The sequence below is a fragment of the Salvelinus alpinus genome, chromosome 3 (assembly GCF_045679555.1).
Source record: "Salvelinus alpinus chromosome 3, SLU_Salpinus.1, whole genome shotgun sequence".
Classification (NCBI taxonomy): domain Eukaryota; kingdom Metazoa; phylum Chordata; class Actinopteri; order Salmoniformes; family Salmonidae; genus Salvelinus; species Salvelinus alpinus.
In genome coordinates, this window is record NC_092088.1 from 66,992,205 (window position 1) to 67,010,392 (window position 18,188).

General features: G+C 43.4%; 2 protein-coding genes across 3 annotated transcripts; one reads left to right on the forward strand and one right to left on the reverse strand.

Moving 5' to 3' along the window:
* Positions 1–4,018: 4,018 nt before the first annotated feature.
* LOC139571167 (leucine-rich repeat-containing protein 59-like) lies at positions 4,019–9,962 on the forward strand. Its single transcript, XM_071393779.1, has 8 exons — positions 4,019–4,291; positions 4,577–4,687; positions 4,962–5,021; positions 6,197–6,355; positions 7,408–7,512; positions 7,810–7,882; positions 8,771–8,965; positions 9,064–9,962. The coding sequence occupies exons 2-8, from the start codon at positions 4,589–4,591 to the stop codon at positions 9,405–9,407; spliced, it is 1,035 nt and encodes a 344-aa protein (XP_071249880.1). The 5' UTR covers positions 4,019–4,291; positions 4,577–4,588; the 3' UTR covers positions 9,408–9,962.
* Positions 9,963–10,044: 82 nt separating this feature from the next.
* Positions 10,045–14,149, reverse strand: nat9 (N-acetyltransferase 9). Of its 2 annotated transcripts, none has more exons than XM_071393781.1 (7): positions 14,077–14,149; positions 12,636–12,728; positions 12,175–12,284; positions 11,823–11,963; positions 11,603–11,662; positions 11,374–11,468; positions 10,045–11,077 (listed from the first exon to the last, which is right to left on the reverse strand). In XM_071393781.1, exons 2-7 carry the CDS (start codon positions 12,710–12,712, stop codon positions 10,916–10,918), a joined length of 645 nt encoding a protein of 214 aa, XP_071249882.1. In that variant the 5' UTR covers positions 12,713–12,728; positions 14,077–14,149; the 3' UTR covers positions 10,045–10,915. The 2 variants fall into 2 exon arrangements, with proteins under 2 accessions (XP_071249882.1, XP_071249881.1); XM_071393780.1 differs by lacking the exon at positions 14,077–14,149 and adding an exon at positions 13,097–13,167.
* Positions 14,150–18,188: the final 4,039 nt, after the last annotated feature.

Here is an 18,188-nt window from a genome sequence, read left to right on the forward strand (position 1 = left end):
TTGACTGGTCATTTCTCCACATGGTTCTAATAGTCTTTTCACACACAAAACTCTCTTTAGTGGAACCAGATGTACTATCTGTTTCATGGGAAACGTACACCTTCAAATTAATGCTATATGTCATCTTTATTCCCACAGTACGTTAATGTCTTTGTGTGTGTGTGTGCGTGCGAGCGTGCACATGTACATTCATTAAATATTAGAGCGATTATTTACTACATTAATATCCCCTCAACAAAGATACGCACAGACACCGACACCGACACACACACAAACACACAGTCTCATTGACCGGTTGTTGACTGAACACAAACACACAGTCTCATTGACCGGTTGTTGACTGAACACAAACACACAGTCTCATTGACCGGTTGTTGACTGAACACAAACACATTTTGTTCAGATGGTTAAGAGGGGGCTTTTGCCAGGGGCAGTCGTTTCATTACTGCCAGGCCTAGATTCAGTCAGTTCAGCAAAAACCAACAACTTCATAGTATATAATGTATTTTGTTAGGGTGGTGTCGGAGGTGTAACTGCGTTGGAACTGTCAAATCCACTAGCGGCTCCTGACATTATTCCTATCGCGGACATTGACATTGGAAGCACCGAGTCGTATTAGTAGAAATCTAATCTCTCGTGGACAGACTACTTAAACATAAGCAAGATTTTAGTTTTGGCCCCACTAACAATTCTAGGGAGAGAGAATGTTTTTGTAATGTTCCCCTGATGTTTGAGTGTCCAATTTTCTGTTAGGAGAACATTCTATATTAGCAAAAACCTCCTGAGAACCCATTTAGCATGTTTTGTCATTGGAGTTAGGAGAACATTCAATATTAATGTTCTAGACATGTTTAATGGGACATTGCAAGAACATTCATGTGTCTAGTTTTCTGAGAGTAAGGAGAATATTCCATCAACGTCACACCAAACATAACAGAACATGGTTGCCATGTTCTCAGAATAAAGATATTTATGTTCTAGACCCCTTTCATGTGACATTGCAAGAACAGTCCAACCTGAACACATCACCCTTTGTTACTGTTGCCAAGCCCATCAAGGCCATGATTGGTGGACCGTTGATCCATTCACAGCTCTTTGTCTGCTGTCAAGGTTAGGTACACCCACAAACAGTGCTTTCAACTTATTTGACACACTTTCACATCAAATCAAACTTTATTTGTCACATGTGCCGAATTCAACAAGTGTAGACCTTACCGTGAAATGCTTACTTACAAGCCCTTAACCAACAATGCAGTTCAAGAAGAGTTAAGAAAATATTTACCAAATAAACTATATAAAAATATATTTTAAAAAATACAGGTTAGTTTAGGTAATTTATATATGTAGGTAGGGGTGAAGTGACTATGCGTAGATAATAAAACAGCGAGTAGCAGCAGTGTACAAACAAATATGGGGGGTCAATGTAATAGTCCGGTAGCCATTTGATTAATTGTTCAGCAGTCTTATGGCTTGGGGGTAGAAGCTGTTAAGGAGCCTTTTGGTCCTAGACTTGGCGCTCCGGTACCGCTTGCCATGTGGTAGCAGAGAAAACAGTCTTATGACTTGGGTGACTGGAGTCTCTGACAATTTTATGGGCTTTCCTCTGACACCGCCTATTATATAGGTCCTGGATTGCAGGAAGCTTGGCCCTAGTGATGTACTGGGCCTTACACACTACCCTGTGTAGCGCCTTACGGTCAAATGCCGAGCAGTTGCCATACCAGGCGGTGATGCAATCGTTCAGGATGCTCTCGATGGTGCAGCTGTAGAACTTTTTGAGGATCTGGGGACCCATGCCAAATCTTTTCAGTCTCCTGAACGGGAAAAGGTTTTGTCGTGCCCTCTTCACAACTGTCTTGGTGTGTTTGGACCATGATCGTTTGTTGATGATGTGGACACCAAGGAACTTGAAACTCTCGACTCTCCACTACAGCCCCGTTGATGTTAATGGGGGCCTGTTCGGCCCACCTTTTCCTGTAGTCCACGATCAGCTCCTTTGTCTTGCTCACATTGAGGGAGAGGTTGTTGTCCTGGCACCACACTGCCAGTTCTCTGACCTCCTCCCTATAGGCGGTCTCATCGTTGTCAGCAAACTTAATGATGGTGTTGGAGTCGTGTTACAAGCACAGTTTTGTTTCCACTTTTCCTCTCCTCGATTAACTTAGTAACACACGTACTCTATGCCTCTGACTATATGATGACAGTCTACTACTTCTATAGATCATGTTAAGTGCATTCATGACTGTTCATTATTCCTCGTAACTTATTTTAAACTTTATTTAACAAGGCAAGTCAGTTAAGAACAAATTCTTATTGACAATGACGGCCTACACCGGAAAATGCTGGGACAATTGTGCGCCACCCTATGGGACTCCCAATCACAGCCAGATGTGATGCAGCTTGGATTTGAACCAGGGACTACAGTAATGCCTCTTGCACTGAGATGCAGTGCCTTAGACCACTGCGCCACTCGGGAGCCCATAATGCATCACATAGATGTGGATAACTGAACTGTGCTGTATAGCTGACAGGAGCTGTTTTTGTGTAACTTTTCTTACCTGGGGGTTAGAGATAGGTGACCCTACAGCTAATTTAGGATGTCAATAACTGCATGTATTATCAGTGTGTGTATTGTTCATCTCCAAGGACATCCTCCTGACAATCTACCACAGCAAGATAACAACTCACCTGGACTACTGTGCTCACAGGAGGCTGCTGAAGGGAGAACAGCTCACAATAATGACCAGAACGGAGCAAATGGAATGGCATCAAACACCTGGAAACCATGTGTTTGTTGTATTTGTTACCATCCCGCCTACTTTGCTCCAGTCATTACCACGAGCCCGTTCTCCACAATTAAGGTGCCACCAACCTCCTGTGACTGTGCCACAGTATGGCGTCCCTGCCTACGTCAATGCAATAAGACAGGTTTTAACCAGCTACAGCGTATCATCAACAGGACTGCTCGTATCAAAATCGGGCATTCACAGAAGGAACACATATAAACAGGTTCTTCTGCAAAAAGCTGTAATCCAACCACTGACGGACAGGATCCATTACAACAGCCTAGTGACTGTTTTCAAGCGACACAGCACAAACTGCCTGAATACGTCAGATCTGTTCAGGTGGGAGTCTCCACCCGTCCTCCAGGGGGCGTACCAGAGCAGCAGCCAAAGTCTATGACCAATAGGACCCCCACCTACTAGCACTACTTGTGGCAGTCTGCAGATCTTTGAAACATGTCTCTGGAACAAGCTGTACTTATCCACATGACAACTAGCCAGCATGTCCACCTTCAAAAGAGCTATACACATATCTAGATCAGTGGAGGCTGCTGAGAGGAGGACGGTTCATAATAATGGATGAAATGGAATGGCAAATTGTATGTTTTTGATACAATTCCACCAATTCCCACTCCAGCCATTACCACAAGCCTGTCCTCCCCAATTAATAAGGTGCACCAACCTCCTGTGCTGTATATGCTTCAGTGTATGGTGTGTTTTAATTGATTCTTTGGAACCCAAGACTCCCTGGAAAACAGTGGCATTTGTTACTGAGTGGACTATCCTGGCTAAATAAATACAAATTAAGAAAATATCAAAGTGTACCTGCCTAGTGGTTAGAGCGTCAGGCTAGTAACCGAAAGGTTGCTGGATCGAATCCCCTAGCTGACAAGGTAAAAATCTGTCGTTCTGCCCCTGAGCAAGGCAGTTAACCCACTGTTTCCTGGAGGCCAAAGACGTGGATGTCGATTAAGGCAGCCCCCTGCACCTCTCTAATTCAGAGAGATTGGGTTAAATGCGGAAGACACATTTCAGTTGAAGGCATTCAGTTGTACAACGGACAAGGTATCTCCCTTTCAAGCACTATAGAAAGAGTACTTATGTTACCCAACTTTGTTCCTGGTTATAATAAACTGTGTGCTTTTCATGTCATTTTTCAACTAAATAATTGTATTGTAGACCATGCTGAACAACAATAAAAAATAAAAAAAACCTTAATGTGTGTGTTCGTGTGAGAGACTTGCCAGTTGCTCCTCCAAAGCTGTAGGTGGCGATAATGCTCTGAAATGTCGCGTCATTGCCCCACCGCCAACTGGACTGCGAGTTCAATGAATGACGTGGATTTTCATTGTAACAACTAACGCCACACAAATTATATTTGTCAGCGATTTAATCGCACTGTACGAATATTTTGCCAACTGTCTTTAAAGTAGAGATTCGTGTAGTATTTATTAGTAGGAATAGAAGGTCTGAGACGCTTAAACGGTTGTGATATCTCAGTGAAACATGTGAGTACTTTGACTAACGTTACCAAGAAAAGGTTACGTTGCTGTGTAGTCACTGTAGCGACCAACAAAATAAAGTCAATTTGTAGCTAACTAACGTTAGTCAGTTTAGCTAAGAAGTGATTACAACGACAGTAAAATAATAACATTGCAACAACGTAGTTTACGTTAAATAGCATGTTGGCTAGGTGGGATACAACAGCTAGCAAACCATAATCACTATGTCAGTTAGCTATTCTATTAGCTATGAAAGTTTCTGTTTACAAAATCATGTGTATTCTCCCCCAGCCAAAACTCAGGATGAGTAAAAATAAGGTGTTGAATCTGAAGGACAAAATCGATGGCAACGAGATGGATCTGAGTCTCTGTAACCTCACTGAAGTTCCTGTTAAAGAACTAGTAGGCCCACAACGACACACACATTACCTTTATAAAGCCATATATTGTAGGCAACAGTGGAGGCTGGTGGAATGAGCTACAGGAGAACAGGCTCATTATAATGGCTGGAATATAACAAATGGAATGGAGTCAAACATGTGGTTTCCATGTGTTTGATAGCATTCCATTTATTCCATTCCATCCATTACAATGAGCCTGTCCTCCTTTAGCTCCTCCCACAAGGCGCAACTAGTATGGAATAGTCATGTTGTCATACACTTGTGTGTGTTTTCAGGCTGCCTTCCCTAAAGTCACAGTCCTGGACCTGTCCTGCAACAATATCACCTCCCTGCCTGTGAGTAACCTTGAGTTAACCTAGTCCCAAAGGTGGTGATTCTTTCCATTGTGTACAGCATAGCCACACACATTTACATATAAAAACAAATTTGTGAGAAATGGCGGTGGAAACACCTTAATGCCCAAATATTGATATAATAACCATCATATAGAAGCAAACTTGAAGTCACGCGATGACATTTGTGTGGTCCTCCCAGTACGAAGCATGCAGTTTATTAGGCTTCAGATAAAATATGTAATGAGGAACTTCACAGGATGGTGAAAGTGCACGGTGATGAGGTTGTTGCTCCTTTCCAATAAATATCAAGGGTCTTATTCTGGTGACATGATCAATCTATCTTTGGCAGCCATTTGACAAATAAAAATAATCTCTTTTATCCATTATAATCTCATTTTGTAGGCTAGCCTACCTGCACTGTATCTGCGAGCTGTGGGCTATGCACACTTTCCAAGACCAGAGTGGGCACATTTGCTATTTAACGCAACAGTCTTTGTGACAAAATTATCGGTAGAGTTGAAAATGCAATGGAAACACATTGAACTTTTTATTCGGTACATGAAATTGTAAGCAATTTAAAGTACCTATTATGTGCACTACGTCATCACACACTGCTTTTTATCCGCAACAAGTCAGTTTGGTGGTAACACACCACTGGTGGGAAAATGTGCATATTTACTTTATGCAGATTTTAGAATATTTGCATGAAAATCTGTCGCCAATTGGATGGAAACTGCAGTCTGATTTATTAGGCAAGAATGAACCCAGCTCCAAAGCCAAATGCTTGTCACCACAGCCTTCAGTTCGGTCAGTTGTGTTAGTGCTAGGCTGGAACTAAAGCCTGCTCACCCTGTTGCTCCCGCCTGAAGACAATTGGCTAATGTCACTGACTAATGTATAGTAGCCAACCCAGCTGGATGGTCAAGGAGTTGTACTATAATGAAGTAAAGGAGGAGAGATGTGTGGGTAGAGCAGGAGAGAAGACGCGTAGGGGGTAGCAGAAGTAGTGTACAGTACCTTGAGTTTCCTCTGAGTGTTGCACTTGTGCAGACATTCCACTGTCTCCTGTCAGTGGATCATAGGCGCCATGGTGGAACATTGCAATAGGAGTGGAGAGAGATGATTATTACAGACTGTACATAACAGTGTGTGTGTGTGTGTGTGTGTGTGTCCAGCTGGAGTTCTGCAGCCTGAGTCACTTGGTCAAGGTGGACCTTAGTAAGAACCTCATGACCGTTCTACCTGATGATCTGGGTCGCCTTGGCAACTTGCAACACCTGGACCTGTACAACAACAAGCTGACCATTCTGCCTGTCAGCTTCTCCCAGCTCAAGGTGGGTAACAAACACACACACAATAGGGCTGGGAATTGTCAGGGACCTCACGATACTAAACCGTATCTAATCACTGAACTTAGCATTTTTTAAAGGGGGAAGCATGTTTCACCATTGGCACCCATGTTACAGAAAGACACAGATAATGAAACATATCTGCCTGGGTGTAGTAGTTAGTTCCCATCATTACCAAGCTCTTCTAGAGTAATAGTTATAGCAGGGAAACTACAGCACAATATAAGGCCCATGTTCATTGATGCAATTCTGCTGGAAATAAGTTGGACTAAGAACTAGAGAGAATGTATTCAAAGCAATCACCAGTCCCAACTAAGTGGGCAAAATTTGTGTATGTGGAAATGCTGCTGACTTGGCAAAATTAGTTGGTGATGACTTACATTTCTCATGTAAATAAGAGGAAAAATAGACCTTTCCCAAACATCAGTGTACAGACAGCCCAGAGAACCTGCTTATGCAACCATTTGATTGTGTTAATGTCTCAAGCCAGAGGGACATAGTGTTCCTATGTTCCAGGAAGCAATACAAGCTTCAAATGATGCGCTGGTATGAAAAACATATTCACCCCGTGTCCCTAAAGTCCCTCTATTCTCCTGGCATTTTCAACACTATTATTCATTAACATCATCATTAGTATAGTAATCTGCTTAATTCTATAATATATAGTCATATTTACTGATACTTAATAACTTTTTGGCAGAAACATTAGTAAAGCCCTGGGAATAAACTTTGAATCCGCCCATCAACAGTAGGAAAGGCTAACTGTAATCAACCAATCCATAACGTTTTACAACAATCAGAAAGTTCTATTGTTTGTTCATTACAAACAGGTTTAAAAACAGTGAGTCATACATCCCTTTCATGTCCAAGACTATACAGTAAACTACAATAAGGATAAGCCAGCTATCTTTGAACTCTGTAAACTCCAACATGACCAGTGGCATATGGACAGAGGTTGAAGACAGACAACAATTCACACAATCGCAACAGGCTTATTTTTTTCCTGTGTGTGTGTGTGTGTGTGTGTGTGTGTATAGAACCTGAAGTGGCTGGATCTAAAGGACAACCCTCTGGAAATCAACCTGGCGAAGGCTGCAGGAGACTGTCTGGATGAGAAACAGTGTAAACAATGTGCTGCCAGGGTAAGACTGGGAGGGAGGCGGTGGGAAGGGAGGCAGAGGGAAGTAGAGGAGATTCCACAACTCTTGGAGGACAATGGAAGTTGATAATAAAGCTTATTCATTGTTAAAAGAAGCAGGGAGGTAGGGAGGAAAAGATGGACTGAGGGAGAGGGAGGGAATAAGAGGTAGGAAGGGAAGTAGAGATGAAGAAATATGAGAAATTAAGGGAGAATTGGGGAGGAAGGAAATGTTGTGACAGACTAGAGTTATTTGGTTCCAGCATGGTGCAATATCATTTAGACTACAATATGATTGTAGGTTCTCCAGCACATGAGGATCCTTCAGGACGAGGTGGACAAAGAGAGGGAGCGGCGCTTCCTAAAGGACAAAGGTGGGTACTACAATGCAGGTGCCAGTGGTCAGTCAACCTAGGTCTGTGTCCAAAATGACACCCAATTCCTTATGTAGTGCAGTACTTCTGACCAGAGCCCTATGTAGGGAATAGGCTGCCATTTCCTGCCCTAGTGGCTATGGGTTCGCTCGTGTTATTTCATAGTGTTTTAACATTGTTAGCACAGAGCAGCTGATATTACTGACTTTATAGCTTTCCATGCTTATAGTGTGGAATTTGAATACATTCGATAAACATTATTATTCCTCACTGGGTAATCATTGAACGAGACAAAAAACGTTAACGGAAGCCGCGGGGCAGGAACACCTGCTCTTTCCATGACATGGACTGACCAGGTGAAAGCGATCTCTTATTGATATCACATGTTAAATCCACTTCAGTGTAGATGAAGGGGAAGAGACAGGTTAAAGAAGGATTTTTAAGCCTTGAGAGAATTGAGACATATATTGTGTGTGTGCCATTCAGAGGGTGAATGGGCAAGACAAAAGATTTAACTGCAACGCTGCTAGGTTTTTCATGCTCAATAGTTTCTCGTGTGTATCAAGAATGGTCCACCTCCCAAAGGACATCCAGTCAACTTGACACAAGCATTGGAGTCAACATGGGCCAGCATCCCTGTGGAACGCTTGACACCTCGTAGAGTCCATGCCCCGGTGAATTGAGGCTGTTCTGCGGGTAAAAGGGGGTGAAACTCAATATTAGGAAGGTGTTCCTAATGTTTTGTACACTCAGTACATTGAACATGATAGAAAGTGAACGTCAAAGCTTACGAATTTCAATCTCGTTACAGTTTGGGTTCGGGATATAAACTGAATGGCACATTTAACTGTTAATCTATTTTCTTTCGTCCATCCCTCATCGCATTAGAACTGGAGAAGAAGAAAGAGACGAAGCAGAGAGAGAGGGAGGCGAAAGAGAAGGAGGCGCGTAAACGAGACAAGGCAGAGGAGAAGGAGAGGAAGAGGAAGGAGTACAACGCTCACATGGCTGCCTTGGCCATCCAGGAACAGAAGAATAAGAGAAAAGAGGAGAAGAAAAAGAGGAATGGACAGATGGCAGCAGGTATGCAATGGGTGTGTTCCAGGTTGTCCTTAATGCAGTCGTGCAGCTCACATGTTGACTACACAGCGCACGTCACTTACTCCCATCTCTCTCTCCAGATAAGAAAGCAGCAGCTGAATCCGCCCCCAAAGCCCAAAGACGCTCTCTTATTGGCCTGCTGTTCAAGCTCCTCCTGCTGGGATTGGCTGGCGTCGTGGGGGTGTGTCAACTGACGGGGCTAAAGGAGGAGGCAGTCTGTGTGCCAATCAACATTGCTGTGGATGACGGCCTCTCCTGGGTCCGGGAACAGGAAGTAGATGTGAGAGTCAGAGAGCTGGTGGAGGAAGTGGATATCAGAGCCAGAGAGCTGCTGCAGAAACTGTCTTCTCTGGTGCCACAACTCATGGAGCCGCTCGGAGTCGTACCCACGGCAACGGAACCCATGGAAACGGTAGAAAACTGAGGATGGACTGACGAGAATGAAAAATGGACGATCAGCTTAAATTCCTATGGAATTGTCCTGTCGCCGCTCCTGGTATGCGCTCTGTTTTTAACCAGTGGCTGGCTGCCACTGGTTAAAAATTCACTTACACCCTAGTTCCCTACAGTATGTGACTCTAGTCCAAAATAGTTCACTATTAAAAAGGAATAGGGTGTGATTGGAGACTTGCCCTGTGACACATGCACACTCCCAAGTCAACTCCCAGCCACTGTAGATCTGAAAGATCTGGATAGGTGTACTGGCATTCAATATGATGGAAATTCACTTGCCTAATAGAGGGCAAGCTGAAGCAACTATATACTGCTTATACCTGTCCTATTCCTTTCAAGTCTACACTGGTGCACAGGACGTAAAAGGTAGGGGTTGATTTGGGATTGGGCAATAGTGACAGGCCCCGCCTGTGCTGCATTAATCTGTGCATCTTAGATCTGGGGTAAGTTGGCTACACTCGGTTTTGTAATGCATCATCTCTGCTCAAGGACGGTCAACATTAATAAATGGCTATAAGCTTGAGAATTGTCTTTGTTTAGAGACGTGTACATGACAATGGAGCATCATGGCATGCCTCAGTTGATTGAATCAATGGAAAACCCATAAATATAATTGGGGGGGAAAACCTCTTACCACTTTGGCAATTTTAATATCTACATAGTACATTTGTAGAGTTACAAAACACTGACAAACAACCTTGGATGGCAAATATACGTTTCTGTAAAAATAAAAGACGTAAGACACTTGTCACGATTGGAATAGGTAGACGACTACTGACTACAAGCTCTACAATACATTATCATCCAAGCACAATACAAGTAACTTTGTCCCATTATATGGGTGAAAACTGTACTTCTATGAACAGTGTTTCTGACAGGGCGTATCACCATCAGAAAATCTACTGTGCTGTGTGGAGTCTAGATAGCAAGCGTGAATAGAGTTCAGGGAATCCTTTGTAGACCCACTGAGTAGCCATTAACTATTATTATGGTTATTAGATTTGAGGCCTGGAGTTTTCCCCGGCCATGTATAAACAACACAGAGTTCCGTTCAACGGTAGCCTATAGCAGCCACAGGCCATGGGGTCCTTCGCCCAATTAAACTCTCCATTCCAGGTATTCGACTGTACCCAGAATGCCTTTGTCTGACAGGAGGAAGTTGCCCCTAAGCGCTGATCTAGAGTCAGTCTTACATTCCCTCCCTAATGGTTAAGATTGGGGGAGGGGGTGCTGATCCTAGATCTGTGCCTAAGTGCATCTTCTACCAAAGCCAAATTCTGTTTCTTCTCCTCGAAGTGTGCACCTGTACACTGCCCCTTCCCCCTATGGATTTAAAAGGAATGGACAGAGGTAGAAAATGTGTTAAAGTCCCTCTAGTCTAACCCATGATTACACCCATCCAATGCTTTCTAAATGGGGGGAGTGAATGAACGCACACTTCGTGAAGGAGGAGGGTAGCGAATCTTTAGCAGCAGTGGTTCACAGGGTGGCGTGTGACGACGTCACTTCCTGCCGGCTGTCCCGGTCCTTCCTGTACTCTCTCTCCTGCATGAAGGCCATGTCCCCCAGCAGCCGGGTCCGCACCGCCTGGTCCACCGTCATGCCCAGGGTGACCTCCCGGAACACCTCGCTCACTGACAGCTGCAGGGGGCAGAAGTCAAGGGCTAGGGGTTAGGGTGAATATACAGCTACAAGAGTATCATACTTTGGAAAAGACCTAGAGAAATGAGGTACTCTGACTGCATATACAATAAATACACTTGAACAATTTCAGTGTTTTCAACGTGGCCTTTGAGTTGGGGAAACTGAACTGATATACAGAGCTATAATAATCCTTCTTTAAATAACTAAAGTAAGGATGACCAACATATTGCAGTCGTTTATAAAGTTTTCCCCTGGTAGGGGATGTGATTAACACCACATAAAACCCTGCTTACCTCGTGGAAGTGGAACCTTTTGAACATGGCAATGCTGACTTTGTTGTCCAGACCGATCTTCGCCTCAAACTTCCGGATCCCAAGTTTGGTCACCCCTGACAATGGAATACAGCACAGCTGTTACTATGGCAGCACAATCACAATGTTCCAAAACCCTGATTCTAAATTCTAAACATTTTAAAATCTCAATATTAATCTAAATTTCTGTCAGTGAAATATCTCTACGTACCGTAGCAGATCATCATCCGTGTGACCTCTTTTCCCAGGCCTTTTCCTCTGTAACTGGGCTCTACACAGGACATGCAAAAGCTGTGTGACTGATAGAAAACCAGGAGTATGTGACCAATTACATTAATTGACAAACTGAGTGCCAACAAGGAACGAGTGAAATTGTGCACCCTTGTTGTAGCATGTTTATTACACATTTATTATAGGTGTGTGTGTGTGACCTGCGATCATGATCTCCAGCTCAGCGAGGGAGGAGTCACTGGGGTCCGTCAGGAAGATGTTGACATCTCCCACCATGCACTGCTCTTCCTGTACCGCAGGGTCCGCCCACCGTTGTTTATCCAGGATGATGAAGGTGCACTCTGAAAAACAGAGTTTGGGAATCAAAACAAGAAACTAAAAAAGTGTATTTTAAAATCCCCTTTACTGGGTCAAGACCCTACATACATGAAACATTCATGAGAGAGAGAGCAAGACGGAGTGACTACAATAAGGGCGTTAAAGTGTAGAGACCATCCTAAAGAGCGCCTTAAAATACCACAGCTTGTGTGTGTGTGTATGACGAAGGCTCACTGTCATCATCCTCCCTCCAGCTCCTCTGCATGTCATACTCCTGCTCCAGAGTCAGCGGCTCAGATGCAGTCAGCTGCTGCAGCTCAGGACAGCCCATCCACTGGTGGTACCTGTCATGGAGAGGTAGATATATAGATACATGCACAGGTCACGGGTGCAGAAAGGGACAGGTAGATACAGATAGGAGATCAGGAGAGCTGATCCACGGGTAGTAGCTGCAACCACACAGACGGGAGAACAGGTAGATAAAAGGTAAATAGTGAAAAACAGATGCAGGTAAATAATGTATAAGTTCAAGCCTATACAATATACTACTGCTAATTATTACATTCTGCAACAACAGAACGTAATCTTTGTATAGGATGCACCAAAACAAACAATATGTGATTTCACGACTAGAATAAGCAATTACAGCGGGACAATCAATGACAGTGAATTGATAAAATTCGTTTTTTTCCTACCTGGGAACATGATCTGCGTTGTAAGGCACCAGTACGACGCTTTTCCCCTCCAGTAAGGTATCTTCGTTTATTCTCATGATGAGTGTTACCTGACTGACACGACAGGCGACACAAACATAAGCTAACGTTAGTTATCTAGCTAACTATCCATATGTTTGTCTGCTATGGATAATTGTATGTTATTTGCTGACAAAGCATTTATTTTGATTTTCTGTCGTTGGAACAGCTCGCTAGAGACAACTTCACAAGCTAGCTATTCATTCATGTCAGCAAAACTAGGCAGCTAGCTATTTACTAGCTAACTAGACCTAATCTCATTGGCATTTGTTAGATATGCAGGTGATGAGATCTTTCATTAGAGACTTTCCATAACGAAATCTGTGCCATGTTGTCATGTTTTAGTAGCTAACGTTACAGTTGTCAGTTTTCCTAGCTAGCTAGCTAACTAACTGGCTACTTACCTCTGAAAAAATAGCTACTTCCTTATTCTTCTTCTATGATATCATGGCGGTTCGCAAACATACGTTAAAGGTGCATGCCGCCACCTACTGTTCTGGAGTGTGCGATCAATCATGACTGCAGTCAAAACTCTAGGGCTGCATTCCAAACACTTAAAAGACACACCCTATACCCTCAGCCCTCAAATTAAGTGGACACTTCTGATGACCTTTCATGACGTCTGACGACTATACACTTGCAGGGCAAGGTACGAGGGAGTAAGGAATTAATTTTAAATGGACCGCCCTTGCTCGGAAATTCATCACTCGTTCATCCCGCGATTATTGTGTTTTCAGCGACCGGTAGCTTGTGTGTGCTTTATATTCGCTGCAGTCAATTATGATTGCATGTCTACTAATATTAACTATATCATTATTAATATACGCCTACTGTATGATAGTAGCTTACGTTGCAAACTTCACTTGCTTGGCTAATCATTTGGGCCGATGACAAATATGGCCACGGAGATTCACCCAAGGGCTGAGGGTTTAGGGCCGTCGACTTTTGAGTTTGAAATGCAGCCTAAGGTTGTGTTTCAAAGTCATAAAAGACACACCCTCGTCCACTTACCCTCACCTTATGCCCTTTGGGGAATCCCCGCGGGCCATATTTGGAGGCAAATGTTTGAGGTTTTTAATATGATAACTGATGATCAATGGGCACCACCGTTGTCGGTAAATCGACCCTGCTTACTAGAAGTTTAGATAGCTGACCACTAGACTAACACGCAATGTAAAAAAATGTTTTTGCTGACATGGGCTAGTTGAGTGACAGTCGATTCACAATCACATTTCAAAATTACACATTGTGTATTCTATTACTCTAACTCTCAACAGTAAGTTGAGACCCCGACTGAGTAACTAAAAAATAAATAAATTGCTCCCAGGCCTACATAAGGGCGCCCTGCAGCCGCAAATGTATTACAAATAATAAACAGAAATACCTTATTTATGTAAGTAAATATCCTTTGCTGTGAGACTCGAAATTGAGCTCAGGTGCATGCTGTTTCCATTGATCATCCTTGAAGTCCACCTGTGGTAAATTATATTGATTGGACTTGATTTGGAAAGGCACACACCTGTCAACTGTCCTGCTAAACCAAGCCATGAAGTTGAAGGAATTGTCCGTAGAGCTCCGAGACAGGATTGTGTCGAGGCACAGATCTGGGGAAGGTTACCAAAAAATGTCTGCAGCATTGAAGGTCCCCAAGAACACAGCGGCCTCCATCATTCTTAAATGGAAGAAGTTTGGAACCACCAAGATTCTTCCCAGAGCTGGCCGCCCGGCCACACTGAGCAATCGGAGTAGAAGGGCCTTGGTCAGGGCGGTGACCAAGAACCCGATGGTCAGTCTGACAGAGCTCCAGAGTTCCTCTGTGGATATGGGAGAACCTTCCAGAAGGACAACCATCTTTGCAGCACTCCACCAATCAGGCCTTTACACTAGAGTGGCCAGATGGAAGCAGAGAATTAGGCCTACAGGCGAACCCTTTTTCTCTCATTTGGATTTGTTTACACTTCAAGGATATCCATACACAATGCGTCTTCAACTACCTCTGGAGGTGGTCAGGAAGATCTAATCACAATCAGATCACAATATGTCTTTTGATTGTCTACACCTGTCGAGAAATGTGGACACAATCAGAATGTGGCCAACATCAGGACAATGGACGCATGTTAGAACCAGGTATAAATGTGGCCAGGTAGTATGCAATCAAATATTTATTTAAAAAAAATATATTTTTTTTTCTTTCACTTTAGAAATGTGAAGTAGGTAGTCTAATTTAATAACTGTTTGGGTCGCTCTCCACCCTCTTCATTGGCATTCAAGGTACTAGAAGCTGATTGGCTTAAATCGTAAATATGCTAAACATATTAGCATATGTGGATTCAACAATTGATTAAAAAAAAAGTAATTATCGATATAAACAAATCAAATTTTTATATCAAACAGTTTGATATAAATCCAATTATTGATATCAATAATTACATTTTATATATAAAATTACAAATCTTGGTAAATTTGAATTGTCAAAATCAAAAATGGGTTTCTCCATTGAATCCTGATTTTTTTTTTAAAATATGTATATCAACAATTCTTTTTATATATTTATTTTAATCTCTGAGCTGAGACAACAACTGGAGGTTGTCTGCAAGGAAAAACTGGAGAAGATATCTAAAACGGGTGTGTAGAGAAAAGAAAAGATTGGGTTAAGTTGCCCATGACACGGTCACTGATCACTTAAACCTCTACGGTGGGACAGTTGAGCTAACGTAGGCTAATGTGATTAGCATGAGGTTGTAAGTAACACTATTTCCCAGGACATAGACATATATCTAATATGGGCAGAAAGATGAACAAGAATTGAAGCTAACTGCACTGTCCAATTTACAGTAGCTATTACAGTGAAATAATACCATGCTATTGTTTGAGGAGAGTGCACAATTATGAACTTGAAAATGTATTAATAAACCAATTAGGCACATTTGGGCAGTCTTGATACAACATTTTTGAACAGATATACAATGGTTCATTGGATCAGTCTAAAACTTTGCACATACACTGCTGCAATCTGGTGGCCAAAATATAAATTGTGCCTGGGCTGGAATAATACATTATGGCCTTTATCTTGCATATCAAAGATTATTGTAAAAAAACAAAATGCATGTTTTTTCCTTTGTATTATCTTTTACCAGATTTAATGTGTTATTCACCTACATTAATTTCACATTTCCACAAACTTCAAAGTGTTTCCTTTCAAATGGTATCAAGAATATGTATATCCTTGCTTCAGGTACTGAGCTACAGACAGTTAGATTTGGGTATGTAATTTTAGGTTAAAAATTAACCTAAATTAAAAATTAATTAAGGTCAGTTTAGCCTAGGGCTCGTTCAGGACGCAATGTTTTGGAACGTTCAGAAGAAATATGCTTTGTAGAACTAACATGCCTCTCTGACATGTAAAAATAAGATATCAGGTAAGCTCTATTCTTGGAATTTCTATCTGCAGCGTTCACCGTTTGGCTACTGATTGTGGCTCTCGTGTTGACACTAGTGTGTGATGACTTGTCTTTATGTCCACAGAGGAAGTCCATAGTCTACTGAGTAAATGTGAGTATTTTCTTGTTTGATAAAGATGGTTCGATTGTAGCCAATGACATGTCTTGGGAGCTAGTTTAGCAAAATCAGCGAGGTTGCCTTCCTGAGACCTGAAGTACTATCGCCCCTGACCAATAAATACTTTGGTGGTAAGCTACAGGGTCCTGATGCTAGCAATACTAGTTAAGAGGTCAGTACTGAAAGATCATTCTGATTTTGTGTGTGGTAAATATACAAATGTAAAAGGCACTCGCACATCTGGGCTATCTGATTTGCAGGTGCATGGTAACTGAAAGATTAGTGGAATCTGTGTGGGTAGCTGGACAGGTAGGATGACTGACAGTGAAGGTGAACAGGTGGTCACGTGTCAGGTGACAGAAGAATGGATGAGACGGAGGCAGGAATTCCTTTAACCATAAAGTGGTATATTTACTGAGTAGTCTGTGGTGGATTCATGGACGCACAGAACTTCTCAAGCAGACGGAGTTAAGGAAGAGAAAGCAGCGAGATCAGGCGATGGCGTTTTCCTCCTTTTATGTGGATGAGATCTGTCGGTCATTGCCACCTGACCTAATTAAAGCGCTCTGGCCCAGCTGAGTAAGTGGACATGAATTAAAGGATTATTCCACCAACTCCATGGGCCTTTTCTACAGCCACCCCGGAAATTTGTTAAATTCCACACTCCTCAAAAAGGCTCATTGCTCCCGTCCTCCGTCATCTAAGGGAGAGGAATTAGTCGAGCAACTGGCCTAATATATGTCCGGTTCTTTACCTGGATCTCCACTGATCTAACGCAACCATCGATCCCAGGCATGGTCTTAGTGATACGTCCCACCGGCCAGGAGGCTCGAGGCAGCTGAGGGTCCACCACCATTACTACTTGGCCAGTTTCCAGGCTGGCCATTTCTCTCCGCCATTTCCCTCTGTGCTGTAGGCTTGGTAGGTAATCCCGAATGAATCGGGCCCAGAAATGGTCAGCCAGGATCTGGCTGTGTCGCCACCGGCGTCTGCCAACGAGGTTGGTATCAGCATACATGGCTTGAGGAAGTGACGCATCTCGGCGTCCCATCAAGAGCATATTCGGTGTAACCGGATCGAGGTCAGCGATATCTGCAGAGAGATATCCCAAGGGTTTGGAGTTCAATATCCCTTCCACCTCTATCAGGACAGTCCGCAAGACAGTTTCAGTGACAGTTTGGTCCCCCAGGACGACTCGTAAGGCCGTCTTTACAGATTTGATCTCTCGCTCCCATGTTCCTCCAAAATGAGGAGCTCCTGGAGGGTTAAATTTGAATAAGATTTGTTGGTCCATCAGCTGATCCTGGAGGCTGGGTTCCATGGCTTGGAAGGCTTCCTCCAACCTGGCTTCTCCTGCCTTGAAGTTTGTGCCTCGGTCAGCCAGGATCTCGTAGGGTTTCCCCCGTCGGGAGATAAACCGCCGTAGGGCCATGAGGAAGGCTTCAGTATCCAAACTCTCCAGTAGGTCCAGGTGGACACACCTAGTCACACCATTTTGGGCACAGTGGCTCCGGCCCGCCATCTGACATTCTACGCAGGCGTATTGGTGCTTACGAATGGCTCCTCGTCCTCCAAGTATCCAGTACTTCCGCCTCATCTCCCCATAGACCCTCTCTGGCCCTGGGTGGAGAAGCTTTTCATCATAACTCTTGATGAGGAGCCTGGTAAGAGGGTGTCTGGAGTCAAGGATAATTGGGTGGATAGCGTCGGGGTCCAAAACTTCTGCTCGGCGCAGCCTCCCTCCGACTCTGATCACTCCAAGGATTTGATCATATTCTGGGGCGAGAGAGAGAAGACGGCTCTCCTTAGCAACTTCCCTACCAGCTTTCAGAGCTTTTAGCTCCTCAGGGAAGCTAACTGCTTGTGCATGCTGGAGGAGTAGTGTCTCTGCCGCGAGGGAGGTGGGTATAGAAGCCACCCCATCTGAGGTCTGGTTTG